Source organism: Galeopterus variegatus, unplaced genomic scaffold, assembly GCF_000696425.1.
Source record: "Galeopterus variegatus unplaced genomic scaffold, G_variegatus-3.0.2 Scaffold2670, whole genome shotgun sequence".
NCBI classification, from domain to species: Eukaryota; Metazoa; Chordata; class Mammalia; order Dermoptera; family Cynocephalidae; genus Galeopterus; species Galeopterus variegatus.
Window position 1 is genome coordinate 40192 of NW_007728781.1, and position 16960 is coordinate 57151.

General features: G+C 35.4%; 1 protein-coding gene across 1 annotated transcript in view; it reads left to right on the forward strand.

Moving 5' to 3' along the window:
- Window positions 1-16960, forward strand: part of LOC103598565 (ELKS/Rab6-interacting/CAST family member 1-like) — a gene marked incomplete at its 3' end in the record, with an annotated part of 256924 nt that overhangs the window by 24429 nt on the left and 215535 nt on the right. Inside the window, exon 2 of the mRNA XM_008582571.1 lies at window positions 16219-16356. Coding sequence (XP_008580793.1) covers window positions 16219-16356 — 138 coding nt within the window. The remainder of the gene's footprint in view (window positions 1-16218; window positions 16357-16960) is intronic.

A 16960-nucleotide genomic window follows, 5' to 3' on the forward strand; every position in this document is an offset into this window, starting at 1 on the left:
ACCGGTTCCCGCTCACTGGCTGAGTGAGGCGCAGGAGCAACGCCGAGGGTTGCGATCCCGTTGCTGGTCCCCGGTCCGGTACGGGGGCAACACTGAGGGTTGCGATTCATTGCCGGACACGGAAAAAGACAAAAGACAAAAAATAAATAAATAAATAAATAAATAAAATAAAAATGCTTAAAGAAAACTATACATATATATCAATATAAAAATATATATTCATTGAAAAATAATTTTTCCCAAATTATAATCCTAAAATTAGAACCACCTTTCCCTAGAAGTTCATTTATACATTTTGAAACAATGTCTGATGCAGACTTAGTCCCGTTTAATAAACTCCAGTCATCCATTTGAATAATTTTTTCCTGTAAAGTCCTTGACAAATGGCTTTATTCAGCTAATGGTCAAATATATCCGATTATCATGAATGCATTGATTTCCTTCCAGGTAGGCTGTGTCACTTTTGGACAGTTTTGGCCCTCTTTGCTTTAATCAGAATTTGACTCAGAGTATTTACTGATTGAGATTAACTTGGGATCATATTGAACAAGTCTGGTCTTTCTTCTGCATGATGGCTTTTTAGATATTTGGAGCTTACTATATGGCAGGCCTGCCCCCAGATGCTCCCCTCAATCTTATTTTCCTAGGTTAAATATTTTTGTTCCTCCCATTGTTCTTACTTGCCTTGGTAGATTTTTCTGATGGCTGCTATGTGTCAGAACTCATTTTTCTTCTGTATTTCACTTGTTCAGTTTGGATTTGGGATTTAATTGTATGAGAGATGGTTAGAAAATGGGATGAATGCTATGTTCTTGGCCCTTAGCTGAAATGTGGGCTATTCACTGAAACTCACTAACATTCAGTTTATTCATTTATAGAATGGATATAACAGCTACCTCAAGGGGTTCTTGTTAAATGTTATGTGTATGACAGTACCTTTGAACATGTAAAGTGACATATACTGTGGATGTAAGGTCATTCTCATTAAATTTTGTGGTGTTTAATTCAGTCAATTGCTCTGAATTTAGAATCTTTGAGAATGTTTTGAGTCTTGATTTGATCATTTGGTCTATTTGTCTCCTTCAGTTTTATACCTTCTGCCCATTTGTGAGCATACTCTATAGTTTCATATAAGTGATAAACTGTTGAACAGGCTCAGAAAAGGCTTCTGTAGTGTATTGTAACAAACCACTGATCAGATTGATAGGTTTATCAAAACCATTCTAAAGTTCTTTTTGTTGTCTGTAGAATTTTTTTGAAGCCCAGTTTGTTCGCAAGTCTAGCATTTTTATAAATTCATGTTCCCTTTTGTCCTTCATCTGTGCCCTTCATTCAGACCCTTATAAATCTGTCTTAAAAATCTGAGTCAATTAGAGAGATCACCCTGTAAAATTCCTTCTTATAATGATGTCTGGATAGTGAGCCACACAACATACTCAAAATTTTTGGCTTTTTCAGGACCACCAGCCACACACATTTTCTAGTTTTCTAAGCAGTGTGTATATATAATATATATGTATGCACTGGAATAGTCTTTGCTAAGTACATGTATAGATGCACAGTCAAAATTATGTTCTTGAGGGCTTCCTAGTCTCCCAGTCTTTCTAAACTGTCCTCATTTATGTATTTAGCATAGTACCTTCCACCATATGCTAGGGACAAAGACAGATAGATGTGGCTTCTGCTCTCAAGAGACCCAGAATTGTGGGAGTTAAATAAGTTATGAGGTGAATGGTATACAATGGGGCAAAAAAGCAGGGAGTTTTAGATTTGACCTTGCATGAAAACAATCTGAGGAAGTTATAGGAGCTGAGTCTTGAAAGAAGAATGAATGTTTGCTAGGCATATGGAGAAGAGGTGGGGCATTCTAAGCTGAGACAGCAGTGTGAATAAAAATGAGGAGTGTTCCTTTTTTAGTGTGTCATGCCCTGGAATTTCACTTCTGTTTGTCAAACATTTTGTAATATACACTCTCGAAAATTTCTGATAGAACTTTGCCTATGAATGAATGCCTTTTCTTTCTTATTATGATCTCTGAAATTACTTGGTCTCTGGGAAAATTATACCCAGCTCTTACAGAATGAGAAAAATTCTAGTGAATTGTCTTGTCAGTTTACTTAGGAAGCAAATGAATTCAATTTTTTTTCCTCTGGCCCTGAAGATTTTTAATCAAAGACTTTAGAAATTTATCTGCAGTGGGATATCGCAGTATAACTTTTCAGGTAGAACTTTAGGTATCCCTACAGAGATGCCTTAATTCTGTATAACACAATCTACTTTACTTTTTGATTCAGGTACTTATTCCATAAGGAAGAGGGATAACTGTGTTTTCATACTCTTATTCTTTGGTATCTGCATTCTCTAAATCATTTATTTTATAAATGTTATTAATAATTGTATATTTAAGTAATATTTAGGGAGAAGTACCGAGAAGCAGTGTGTTACTTTTGGCATTCGTCTAGATATTTTTTTTAGTTATTTTTTTTTCCGAGCACAGTGGCAGCTATGATAATGGCTGAGTTGTGATGCACATACTGTGGACTGTCTTTGACTCTGTCTGGGCCACCACTGCCAACCCATACTCTTCTAGCTTTCTAGGTAGTGTACTTATTTGTATGCCCTAGGATTACTCTGTGCTCACAGAATGAAGTAGGACAATAGCAGATGGCCAAGCAAGCTGTACAATGGGATTAGTATTGGGCTCCTCCTTCCCAGGGTTCTCCCTATGGTTTAACGTAGTTTCATGTTACAGTAAATTTCTTATCTTTATAATAAATCACTGACTTGGAAAATGTAATTGAGCATTTGAACCTAAGCTGCATTCAAAATCTGTGTTAAAATTGTACAGCTTCTTGCTTGATGGATTATAAATGATAATGTGGCTTGGAGTTTAATTTGCTTACACAGATGTTATTAACAGTCCCTTCTATGCTTCTGTAACTTCTGTTTATTTCACCTTCTTTGCTTTTCTAGTTTTCTGGAGATTTAACAGTTACAGAGAGCTGATTGATATATAGAATTAGAAGATTTTTTTTTGTTTTTTTTGGGGGGGTCCTAGGTTGGCTCTTTAGGTCTCTTCTGTTATTTTGTTTTGAGTTGAAAGAATAGACTCTTTGTATGTTCTTTTGGTTTTCTGTGAAGTCTTGGGTAAGGCAGTTGTTAGTTTCTTCACTTTTTCCATATCATAAACTGGAAAGGAGAATATGTTTTTTCATTAAAGACAATGTTTACTAATTTATTCAGAGAAAATATTTTTAAAATTATACCATTTTATTTTTAATAAGGATTGATTCTGATATTTTCCACATATTATATTTAAGTCTCTACCCAGATGTAGACTAAGAACAGGTCAGTTCTAAATTTTAAGTCTGAAACCTAATTTACTTAGGCATTAGAATTTTTCTCTTAGAACTCACTTTGAAGTTTTTTGTTGATGGAGAATGTGTATTGTCAAATTCTTAAAATATCATTTTATTGAAAAAACAATGCATAGTAAATGAAGTCTGATTGATAATGACTTTTTACTGGTAGCTAAGGAAATATACTCCACATGAATTTACTTTGCTTTGTTCCCCCTCTCTTTTGAAAGTAAACTTTAAGGAGGCAGAGAGTTTAATTTGTAATGTCAACATATTGCTGCTTATAAATTATACTGATCTTATACAGGTGATATTTTATAGTGATTGAAGAATTATACCCTAAAAAAGGGAGAATCTTAGTTTACCTTGCTATAAATCTTTTAATTATTGATTCTACCTAATGATAATCTAGAAACAATAAACTTTAGGTGTAAGCGATTAAAACAGCAATAGAAGTAGCATTGTGTTATGGTAGGTAGAGAAAAATCTATTGCTGCATAATAAGTATCCCTAAAGCATGGTGGTATAAACAACGATTTTATTTCACTTATTTGTGAATCAGGAATTTAGGAAGGGCTCATGGGTAGTTTGTCCTTGATTTGTGTGGTGTCTGCAGTTGGATGATCCACTACCAAGATGGCTTTTTCACTTGCATATATTCTACCTTGGTGCTCCTTGGCCTCTGCCTACATGATATCTTTTGCCCCAGGGCTTCTGCACATGCCCTGGACTCTTCACAGCATGATGAGAATGGTCACATTTCTTATGTGGAAGCTGGCTTTAGAGTGATAGATTTAGAAGCAGAAGCTGTTTGGCCCATTAAGGATTATGCTTGGAAATGGCTTGGAAGTAGCAGAGGATCACTCTTGCATATTCTGTTGGTCATAGAAGTCATGTGGAAGCTGAATCAGGGCAGGTCAAGCATGGACTTGATGAACTCTTAGTGGGGGAGTGGAAAAGTCCCATTGCAGAAGAGTATGTGAGCTGGGAGATGATGTTGTGACCGTTTTGGGAAAATATCTGTTCCAGTTGAATAAAAATGTTGGATAAGGGATTGAAAATATAGGGTTGAGACTTTTTTGAGTTGTATGGTAATAAAGTTTTTATTCCCTTTTCTGTTGTCTTATGATGTTGCAGCCTTATTAATCAAAATGGAAGAGGAATTTTTCTATTTCCATCTTCTACTTGGTGTTTTAATCTGTTATTTTTAGGGTATCTACTATCATCCATTGCTCCCAACAGAAGCCACTGCAAACCAGAAATAATTCTAAACATTTTTAAGTTGTTTTACCCAATTCAGGAATTATCATACGGTATGAAAATAATTAATAGGAAAAGTATACAGAAAAATAAGGTGGGTGGAAAGGAGGGGACTAACAGTAGAAGGTGAATGCTACATATTTATTTCGGAAATTCACCTTAGGTGAGAGGGACAACTGTCTAGATGAAAACTTGCATATTAGTGATCTAATATGGAAGAGTCTGCCTTCTACAAGACTGCCTTCTAGAAGAAAATCAGGCTGAGTATGTGCATAGATGACAGACGGGGATACTTCTGTACTAATGAGGATGGTTGAATATATATGTAGATGATATATGGAATGCAAAAGAATCTTTAGGTTTGTTAAGAACACAAAAACTTGGCTAAATTGTTTTGTTATTTGGGGAATAAAGCCGGATACATCTCAGGCTTACAGTGGTTTCACTTCATTGATGAATATTGCTTAAACTAGCACTATGGTGTTAATTGGATGAATTTTTTTTTTCAATTGAGATATGATTCACATACCATAATATTTACCCTTTTAAACTTCACAGTTCAATGTCTTTTAGTATATTTACAAGGTTGTGCAACCATCATCACTATCCAATTTTTCACCCCTGAAAGAAACACATACCTGATAGCAGTCACAACACTCACCTACTTTTTGTCTGTATGAATTCGCCTATTCTGGAAATTTCATATTAATGTGATCATACAATATGAGCTCTTTTGTGTCTGGCTTCTTTCATTTAACATGTTTCCAAGGTCTATCCATGGTGTAGCAGGTATCGGTATTTCATTACTTTTGTGGCTGAATAATATTCCATTGAAATGAACATACAGCATTTTGTTTACCTGTTCATCAGTTGACAGACATTTGGGTTGTTTTTACTTTTTGGCTATTATGAATAATGATTCTATAAAATTCATGTACAAGTTTTTGTATGAAAATGTTTTCATTTCTCTAGGATGTATAACTAGGAGTGAAATTGATGAGCCATAGGTTAACTCTATGTTTAGCTTTCTGAGGAACTGCCAAACTGTTCCAAAGTGGCTGTGCCATTTACCTTCCCACCAGTAATGTACAAAGTTTCCAATTTCTCCACATCCTCACCAACCTTTGTTATTTTCTTTTTTTTTTTTTTTTTTCCTTTCTGTCTTTTTTTTACTGACCAGTAACGGGATCGCAACCCTCGGTGTTGCGCCCATACCGGGGACCGGCAATGGGATTGCAACCCTCGGTGTTGCACCCACACCGCGCTCAGCCAGTGAGCGGGAACCGGTCTCCACATGGGATCCGAACCCTCAGAGGGAGACTCTCCAGTGTGCCACCGGGCCGGCCCAATTATTTTCTTTTTTAAAAAAATAGCCTTCCCAGTAGGTATGTGGTAGTATCTCATTGTGGTTTTGATTTGCAATTCCATCATGACTAATGATGTCGAGCATCTTTTATTGTGCTTCTTGGCCATTTGAATATCTTTTTTGGAGAAAAGTTCTTTGCCCATTTTAAAATTGGGTTGTCTTTTTATTGTTGAGTTCTAAAAAGTCCTTATGTATTCTGGAGACTTGATCCATAACAGATATACAATTTTCAAATATTTCTCTCATTCTGTGGGTTGTCTCTTCACTTTCTTGATAGTGCCATTGATGCAGAAAAGTTTTAAATTTTGGTGAAGTCCAATTTCTCTGTTTTTTTCTTTGGTTTGCTTATGCTTTTGGTTTCATTTAAGAAACCATTGCCTAGTAGAAGTTCACAAAGATTTTCTCCTATGTTTTCTTCTATGAGTTTATAGTTTTAGCTTTTATGTTTAGGTCTTTGATCCCTTCCACCTTAATTTCTGTGTATGGTTTGAAATAGGGGTCCAACTTTATTATTTTGCATGAAGATATCCAGTGGTCCCAGCACCATTTGTTGAAGAGACTCTTCTTCCCCCATCTTGGCACACTTGCTGAAAATCGTTTGGACATAGACACACTGATTTATTTCTGGACTCTCATTCCTATTCCATTGATCTATATGTCTAACCAAGTGCCCTAAAACAGCGTCTTGATTACTGTAACTTTGTAGTAGGTTTTGATATTGGAACTATGAATCCTCTACCCTTTGTATCTTTTCAGGATTGTTTTGGCTATGGGGGCTCCTTTTTATTTCCATATGAATTTTGAGATCAGCATGTCCATTTTTGTAAAAAGGGCAGTTGGAATTTTGATAGGGGTTATATTGAATCTGTACATCAATTTGGGGAGTATTACCATTTTAATAATATCAGGTCTTCTGATTGATGAACATGAAATAAGTTTCAGTTTATTTAGGTTGTCTAATTTCTTTCATTGATGTTTTTAGTTATGAATTTATAAGTCTTGCACTTCTTTGGTAAAATTTATTTTTAAATATTTTATTCTTTTTTATACTATTATAAGTGGAATTGTTTTCTTAATTTCATTTACAGATTATTTACTATTAGTGTACAGATATACAACTGATTCTTGTATTTAGTTCTTGTGTCCTGTAACTTTGCTGAACTCATTTTTTAGCTCTAATAGTGTTTTAGTGGATTCTTTAGTATTTTCTATATACAAAATTATGCCATCTGAAATAGAGATAGTTATACTTATTTCTTTCCAATATGACTATTTTTTATTTCTTTTTTCTTCCCTAATTACCCTGGGTAGAACCTCTAATACAGTAATGCATAGAAGCGGTAAGAGCAGATATCCTTATTTTGTTCCTTATCTTAGAGCGAAGGCTTTCGGTCTTCCTCATTAAGTGTGATGTTAACTGTGGGTTTTTCATAGATGCTCTTTATTGGGTGGGGAAATTCCCTTCTATTCCTAATTGTTAAGTGTCGGGTTTGTTTGTTTTAGTTGAGTCAACTATTGAGTGAAAAGATGTTGGATTTTGTAAAATGCTTTTTATGTATCTGTTGAGATGATCATGTGGCCTTTGTCCTTTATTCTATTAATATGGTGCATTATATTGATTGATTTTTTTGTGTGTGTTGAAACCAACCTTGCATTTCTGAGATAAAGATGGATGTGTTTTTAAATAACTTCGTGTTTTTCAGCTGGGGGAATGTAGAAACTTATTTTACGAACATTATCATGGAGGCAATAGGAATGGACTTGACTGAATATAGTGTTAGGAAAAATGCTTAATTTTCACGTGCTAAAGTATAATGTCAATGAGAACTGTTCAAAGGCTAAAAAAAGAAAGAAAGAAAGGCTTCTATTGTAGTACTTTTTACAAAACAAATAATTTTGACCTTTATTAAAACATAATTTCTTTGAACTTTTATGTAACAATGAAAAATTGGAGGATTTAAGTTTATCTGTTTCCTCCTTTTTCTATTGATAGTACGTAATATTAATATTCTGAAAGTCTCGCAAATTCTAGTTTGGGTGACCTGATCTCTGTTTCGACTGAGAACACATTTTAAAGTTGAAAAATGTTGATTACCTAGTCAATATGGAAGGTACATATCCCTCTTGTGACAGAAGTTGTTCTTAGTTGTCTCTCAGGAGATCCATTATCAGAGGCTTGTCAGAGTAGTAAATACATACAGAAGTATCTGGAAAGGGACAAAGGATTTGGGGAAAAGGGCTTAATCAAAGTTTTGAAGCACAGTCAATAGTTTCTTCTGCTTAAAAACTATTTGTAACTCGACATGAGTTATCTTACATCGCATTCATATCTGTGGGAATGGCTGTTTGGACAGATGCCCAAGTACCTGTCAGCGCTAGTTGAAAACTTGAAGGAATTAACCACCTGAGGAGGTTATTAAGTCAAGCTTCGATGAAGCATCTTATTGTACTCTTCCTTCTTTCTGCCACACCAACATGTGTATCCTTACCAGAAAATAGCTTTAAGCATCAGACGTGTATTTTGTTATATGTTTCATCTTCTTGTAATTGCCAGGGTTCCTCACTTTTTTCTCCTAACACTTTTTTTCCTAGAGGAGTTTTTCAGGTTAGAGAAAATCATTCAGTTTTACAGAGGAAAACTTACTAAGTTCGATAAGATCTTTGGGCTTCTTATATGCATGGCATATAGGTAAGGAACTGAATATTTGGACCTGTTCTCCCTGCATTTAACTATGTCTTTGTAGTTAAATTATAGTCATAAAGCTATGTATATGGTTCAAATACAACAGAAATTGAGAGCAACTATGATATCATGTTAATTATAATTTAACTAGAAAGAATATAGCTGTTGGGTGTAAAGGATGCTGGGATGAGTGATCAGACTCTCCAGGAGGGCTGAAGGACTTATTCTCTCCCAGAGGCTGGAAGTGCTGCTGACCTGTGGTGATTGCCTTGGCTAAAGAGACCTGCTTTGCCTGAGGGCGTGCCCCTTCCCCTGACAACTAGTGACTGATCACTATGAGATACAAGGGCTTGAACTCTTTGCCCCCCACTTGGGAAAGTAGCTTCCGAGCTCCTCATGGGGTTGTCTGAATCCTCTGAGACTTCATGGCAGCTGAATTTCTCCCTCTGTACAGCCCTGATTTCTTCTCTTTCTACTGCTGTTGATCCCAAGAATACCTCTAATAAACTTCTTGCACAGTAATGTCTTTTTCAGGGTCTGCTTCCTGGAAAACACAGCCTGGGTAGAATCTAGGGTATAATATTAGTATACGTTAGCATCTTTCAAACCATAAAGATAGGCCTGGCTAAAATAAAAATTTAGTGAGATGTACTTAAATTTAGATTTAAAAGAAATGATGCATCCTTTTACTTTTTCCTTCAGACCTTATATTCAAGTAGGTTTTGAATGTCTTGGTTTCTTTGAATTCATTTGTTGTCTCCCAGTCTTTCTTTTTCATTGTGGAAAACTCCTGAAATCTCTGACAGCTTGGTTTGTTTGGTCACACAGTATGAATTTGTGTAAGATAGGGATTAAATAAAGAATTACTTACTACCCTACAGAAACCCCTAGAAATTTTCCATGTTGATAAACACGTATGATAGGAAAGTCTTTTTTTCCTAAGATTTCTTGGATTTTCTTAGAAAATTTCTGCTTTTGTCATTGTCATTCAAATTATGAATATCCGTTCTAAATATTTGAAAAATATGGAAAAGCTATAAAGAGAGAAAAAATCTATGTAAAAATAAACTTTTTCTTACTTCAGATGGAGGTAATGTACATACTTTTTTGGTAATCTTTCTTTTTCTTGTAATAGAATGTAATAAACATGTTTCCATATCCTTAATTAATCCTTAAGAATATCAGTTGTAGTGGTTGCATAATAGTTCATCCAATGGATATACGATATTTAATATAGCCAACCTCCTATTGTTACAGGTTTAATTTTTTCTGACTTCGTTATTGTTAGATATAATACAATGAATATTTTTTTGAAAACCAGGTCTAGTGTGTCTGCTTTAATTAGTTTTTAAAAATACTGGGTTCTCTCATCACTCAGATGTAGTGAATATTAGATCTGAGGCTGTTCCATTCAGATAGTCGTCATAACTGTGCAGCTTTAAGGAATGCCACTCCCATTCATAGTATGAGTGGAGGAGCAGACTGCGGTCTCACTTTGCTACTGCCTTGGAAGGAGTGCCGTTGTGAATTCATGTGTCCTCCTCTTTTGTCTTTTGAGCAATTTTAGCACAGTAATACGTGTCAATTTTGATATATGCCTACCAGATATAAAAAGAGGGATTTGAAGTATTTCCATAATTGTCTACCAGGCAGATTTTGACTAACAGTGACTTTTGGTCTAACCAGCTTTTGCTTCGTTTTATCTAGTTGTTTTAATGCAGGAGGCCCCTGCTTCCATTATCTGTACCATGAGCAAGTCTGTCAAGGAACTTACTTCTCTCAGCAATTAATAAAATCTGTCTGGAGCAGGAGACTCTGAATGTATTTTTGTAAGCGCCATACCCTTTATAATTAAATTTGAACAGTTTTAAAGATAAAATATAGTAGTATTCTGATGAAGTTTACTACTTTTTAAAATGTTCTCATCTTCTCCATCATAAGAGTAAAATAATATTTTAGAATTGAAAGAGATATTAGTGGTCTTTCGTTTTTCAGTTAAAGTACTTAGAAAGATTCAAAGTAATTTGCCCAGTGTCACATAGCTAGCTACTCATTTATTACCATAATCTACTTCATAACCTCTACTGTGAGAAAATAGCACAATTGAGAGGGAAACTCAACCAAAGAAATAGTTGGTTACTGACCCAAATGTTTGCTGGGCTTATTAAAGACCATAAGCTATAATTGAGAATACTGATACAGGAAGCTTTTTTAAACCAAAATTGAGTTTAAAACCTTGCTTAGAGTTTCTCATGATTTTGTTACTCTTGTGTCTTCTAATCACTGGAAACATGATTGGACAATCACCATAAATAGTCTGGGCAAAACCTGCTCTTTTTGGTAAATTATAGTTGTGCCTTGTTAATATATTTTGTTAGGGTGTAGAGTGGCAGGCAATTGACTAGAAATTAGGTGACTTAGAATCTAAAAAGGAAAAATTCACAGTTAATTACTGTAGATTGTTCTTTGCCAGCTGATTATGACCAGTTCATCTAGACTGTACTTCTACAATTAACACTGAAATGTATTATTAACCAAGAAGGTAAAGGTCAGAACCTTTCTGAATAACTGGCTGCATGCAATAAATTACATACTGATGGCTGCTCAGAACAACTGTAGAGGTATCTGCAGAAAAGTTCCTTTTCTTTAAAAGATGTTTAAATTGAGCCAGGTGATTACAAGAAGTGTTTTGGGATTCCTTGTTTTTAGAACTGTATCCTAGAGGAAGTCTCTTCTCTTCGCTCAGTGATTAGGGTCTCAAAGGCAGAGTAATCAGTTCCACTTGACTAGAAATAAATCACCCACATTGAACATGATAGCTCCTGACAACTGGGCAATGCTGATAAAAACCAAAACAAAAGATGTCAATAAATCTGTGCCAGCGTGGAACTGGTGTGCAGATTTGATGAATTCAGCATGTAGTGTTGCTTTCAGCATTAGTCTTCCTCTGGTGTCATCAGTTTTTCTCTCTTAAGTAAAAATTGAATGAGGAGAAGAGAGCCTCTATATAATAAAGTAACTATTTCATTTCTGTTTTCTTTCCAACACAGTAAACAAAACTTTACCATGATTAGAGAGGTCATTTTAAGGAACTATCTTCTAATTAATTTTAAACTATTTCTTCTTTGAGTTTACCACTGTTAGATCTTCTCTATGATAATAAATTGTATGTATAAACCTAATTGGTATTACCCCTTCTTCCTATTTACCATTGAGGTCAAGATATATAGAATAAGCGCGAATTCACTTGATCTCTACAAAATTTTCCTCATGCAAAATTGCGTACATGCTAATAGGTATTTAATGATTTCTTTCTATGTCAGGTAAAATATGCATAATGTAGGAAAAAAGCCTATGGTATTATAAAATGTGTCACTTTTGGCAGCAATATTTTATTAAGTTATTTAACAAAAGCAAAGCCCTTTAGGTATTTCATTGGTAGGTGCTCCTTAGTCCACATGTCTGTAAATAAACTAGCTTCTTTATGTCCCTAGCTTCCTTTAGCCTTGAAAGTCAGGCTAAACAGATTATTTTAATAACATCATACTACTGAATTCCTTATATCAAGTATCTTTGGCTCTGCCTACCAGCTTCATATATTTTGATAGGTATATGTTCCTCCAAAGATGTACTTTTGCATTTGCAATGGTTTGTTACCCCCACCCTTCATTCTTTGCTTCAGTAGGGGATAAATTTTCAATATAAATGATTATAGTAATAATAATCTATATTTATTTAATAAAAACTATAATAATAAGGCGTAGTTTATGGAAAGATGCTTTGTGTGATTCTTTTTTCTTTTCTTTTTTTTTCCCCATCATAGAACATACTATTTATAGCTTAGTGATTAAGAGTAGGATGCTAGACTAGATTGCCTGGTAGTTGTCTCATAGTCCTGTGGCGATGCTTAAATAGTGGCTCTACATAAAGTTCTAAAAGCAGTGTCTGGCTTGTACACAGTACGCTCTCTGTAGGTGTTGGGTACTCCATCGTCACTTCCTCCTCCTCCCCACCAGCACTGTTATTGTTGTTGTTGTGTTATTATTTTAGGTATTCTGTGGTTTCTGCTCCTACACAATGGATGTGTTTTTTAAAGTAGATATTCTGAGCGTATTTAAAGGAGTACTTTTCCACTAAGCATGATTCCAGACAATCATTTTTATTGTTATATTGAAATGTATACATAATGGATCCAGTTTTTCTCTTGGCTCTTGTATTCAAAGCTTTTTGTACATCATATATTTCAGATCCTGTGGATGATCAAACTTAGTATAGAATAGGATCTCTGGTATATATTTTACAGGAATGGCATAATAAATACTGAAATGATACGATATGGAATTATCATATGTACAGCAGCTTTTACAATTGCAACATTAGATAGTAAAAAAGAAGAGAATAATGACAAAAATAGTGCGGTAGCATCCGTATACTAGCTGTTTAGTGACACATATAAACCTAGAGGTCCTTGATCAAAAGAGCACAATTTGAATCACAAGCCAAAGTGAGGGTATGTAACAGGAACCGTCTGTAGGGCCCACCCATACACACCCCCCACACAGCATCTTTTGGGTTTGTTCAGTGCTTACATAGCTCCTTGGCACATATCTGTGTCTATTTCAGGTTGTCATCGCTGATGGCAACATGCCCAAAGGAGGCAATCTTAGTGTCTACTGTTCTTTTTTTGTGATGTCCTTTCACTATGGAATGTACTTTAGAGTACATAGGAGTCCTGGGCTGGTTGATTACCTCAGTTGGTTAGAGCGTGGTGCTGATAACACCAGGGTCCATTCAGGGTTTGATCCCTGTACTGGCCAGCCACCCTCTGCCCCCAAGTTGTTTTTTTTTTTTTTTTCCTAGAAGTAAATAGGAGTCCAAAAATAGGCATCCTTTTCCTCTCCTTCAACTCAACAGTCAATCTGTCTAGACAGCTGGGTAATTGAAAAAGAAAGTGCCTTAGGGAGAAGTTGCTAATGGGTTTTTTTAACCTGGTTTTAGCAGCTTCTGAACCTCGGTACATATATCAGAAGTTTTTACCAGCAAAGAATAATAAATTCCTATTAAGTTTAACTACATATAAATTATAAAAGTGGAATCATTAACATTTTAATTCCTTAATTTCTCCCTAAATGCTGATGATGGAGGATAAGGAAGGGTGTTATCCTTATTATGCATATAAGGGCTGATTGTGTATTAGGTGGACTCATAAGACAAATCTGTTTTATTGTATGTAAAACTTGGTTCTGTGAAATTTCATTTTAAATAATGGCTCTCGTACTACCCTTACTACCCTTTCTTGACAAGAAAGTCTAATCAGCAGCATGACCATATTTTTTCTTTGTATAAGGTCTGTATGTTAGCAACTAGAATGCCCTGCACAGCTGATTAAACATGGGCACTGTGTTCTGTATATATATGGAGTACCAGATTTTTGAGTGGCAAAATTCTCTTTAGTGGTTGTGAGTTGATCCATATGAGATTCCAATAGTAATGTCTGATTAAATCAAAGGAAGACTTTTAATCTGTGATGAACTCTTCTCTCACAATAGGCTTTAGACTCCTATTGACACTGAAAAGACTGGAGTCCATTTCAGGCATTTCAGTGATTCACATGTATGCTTATTTCTTTGTTGAAGAATGAAAATTCAAGCCTTAAAGTATTTATGATTATAGTACCTTTTTCTAAATTTACCAACTCTCTTTGCTTAGCTTGTGGAGTTTTTAATGACTCTAGAAAGGGACTTCCCAACCCTACCCCTACCCCTACCCCCATGGAATGAAGAAGGTCCTTAAAGAGCTTGTGCTAAATTGATTAGTGTAAGAAACTGTCTGAAGGTTGGTTCACGGTTCTTCTGTAGGATTCCTTTCTACAGGAGTATATGTGTATGCCTAAATACAAACATATTTTATTGATGAACCAATCTTTATATGTGTCAGATATGAAGATACAAAACTGTGGTGGAGACATGTATAAAACAAATAATTACATATGGCTGGGGATTAGTGCTATAATGTATTGATACATGGAGGAGTGGATATGGTGTGTGTATGTTTGTATGTCGTATATACATGTGTGTGAATTAATGGAGTACAAACAGTGATCATGTTATTCTCATGGGTGTAAGACCAAGCAAGTCTTCTTAAAGGAGATAGTATTTATGTTGCATTTTGAAAGCCATGTGGTTCTAGTATTAAATAAACCATTAATAAACCATCTAGTTCTAGTATTAGCTCAAGAGGAGACTATGAGTATGTAGTCCAGCTTCGTTTTTTTCCCTAGAAGTTATCACCATCCTACATATTCATTCATTTATTCATTCACTCACTCATTTACTCCCTCCTTCATTCATCTACCATACTAGAACGTAAGCTCCATGAAGGCAGTGGTTTTGGTCTGTTTTGATTACTTCTTGTATCCTCAACACCTGGAAAAGTACCTGATACATAGCAGGAACTCAGACTCAAATTTGTGTTGCGTGAATGAATGAACTTAGTGTGTTTTAGAATACTTGGCTTATTTATAATTTTTTTTTTTAGCTTATTAAGAATATCTCCCTAGAATTTTGTCCTTTTTTTTTCTTAGTATTTTTCATTATATGTACTTGAATCTTCCTATTGATAACATGCTATTTCCACAGTGTTGCTCAAATACATCCTTTAGTCCCCATAATCTCTTCCCTGAACTGATAAATCTCCTAATTGCTTTCCGTGTCTGTATGCAGTCCCCTTAAGTTTGTCCTCCATAGCCATCAGAATTATCTGAAATACAGAACTGGCCAGACCATTTCTGTGTTTAAATACCTCTAATGGTTCCCATCTCTTTCCTTAGGATGGCACACAAACCCATCTGTAGCTTGGCTTCAGCCACATAAAGAGGAATTCTCTTACCATCCCATGATATAACAAAAATGAGCCTATTCGTTTTCTTTATATCAGTAGTGCCTGGCATGTAAAAGAGAATTCAGTAAATGTTTTTGGAGTAAATGAACGCATGTAAGTGAGTATAAAGCAATGAATGGCTACAGTGAGACATTTCATTGAAAATGCTTGTTTAGATGACAGATGATATAAAAATCTAACGTAACTGGAGCATTTGAGAACAGTTTTTCCTTTATAGAGCTGATTTGTCCTTCTCAACTGTCTAGCCTTTCTGTTCTGTCCTCTCTTGATTCTTTGTGAAGGAATCCCTCTTGGCATTTACCGTGTCATTTTTAGAAGTAATCCTAGTTCTCGTGGCTTTCCTCTCCACAGTCCCTCTCTCCACGCCCATTTCTATATAGGGTTTTTTCTTCTAGCTGCTCTCCTTATTTTGTTAGGGATTTGTGTGTACGTGTGTCTGTACCCATTGTGTGCCTTATCTCTGTCCTGGCTGTAAATTCTGGGCTTAAGGTTTTGCGTGTAATTGTGAAACTCTTTGGATTAAATGATTTTTATAGAACACACATAACAGACAATCCTAACCTACCTGTTTCTGACTTTAAATGATTTTTATTGTGCCTGTTTGTATTTTTATTAATGTGCTTTTTTTTGTCTCTTAAATGCACACTCAGATTGAAAATCTTCAAGAACAGCTTAGAGATAAGGAAAAGCAGATGAGCAGCTTGAAAGAACGAGTCAAGTCCTTGCAGGCTGACACCAGCAACACTGACACTGCCTTGACAACTTTGGAGGAGGCCCTTGCAGAGAAAGTGAGTGACTGGCCCAGACTCTTCACAGACACATTTCTTCTGCTTTCCCATTAATCTAAAATTGGGTATAGAATACAGAAAAAATCTCTTTGGGCAAAAAGGAAAAGAGCCCTTTTGAGCTATTGCTGACATACATAGTGTAAAGGGGAAAGAAAATCCATTTAGTTGTTGCCAATTTAAGCATCTGCTTCTAGGCTAGGTGGATTCCATACTTAGAGGGGAGTGGCTGATTCTTCTCAAGAATCAGCCATATGTTCCCATTTACTGTCTTCTGAAGGAGAAAGAAAAATTTCTTTTTATTTATATGGTTAACTAGAATTTGGGGATGTGGGAATACCAGATACCGACTATCCGGAGACAACGCATAATTAGTCTCCCTTTACTATCTGATTTTGGTAGCTAACACATTTGTGGAGTTTACTTATTAATGTAACGTGCTGGCTGGTTTTCTAGTCTTGGGCTTGCTACTTCATTTTGCCTTTGTGAGCAAACCTAGTTTTTCATGAATGGTTGACTAAAGAAATGGCCCAGACCAGTGTTAATGTCTTAAAAGGAGGTTTAGGGAATCTCCTTGGGACATTTTAATTAGATTTTTAAAAAAGGA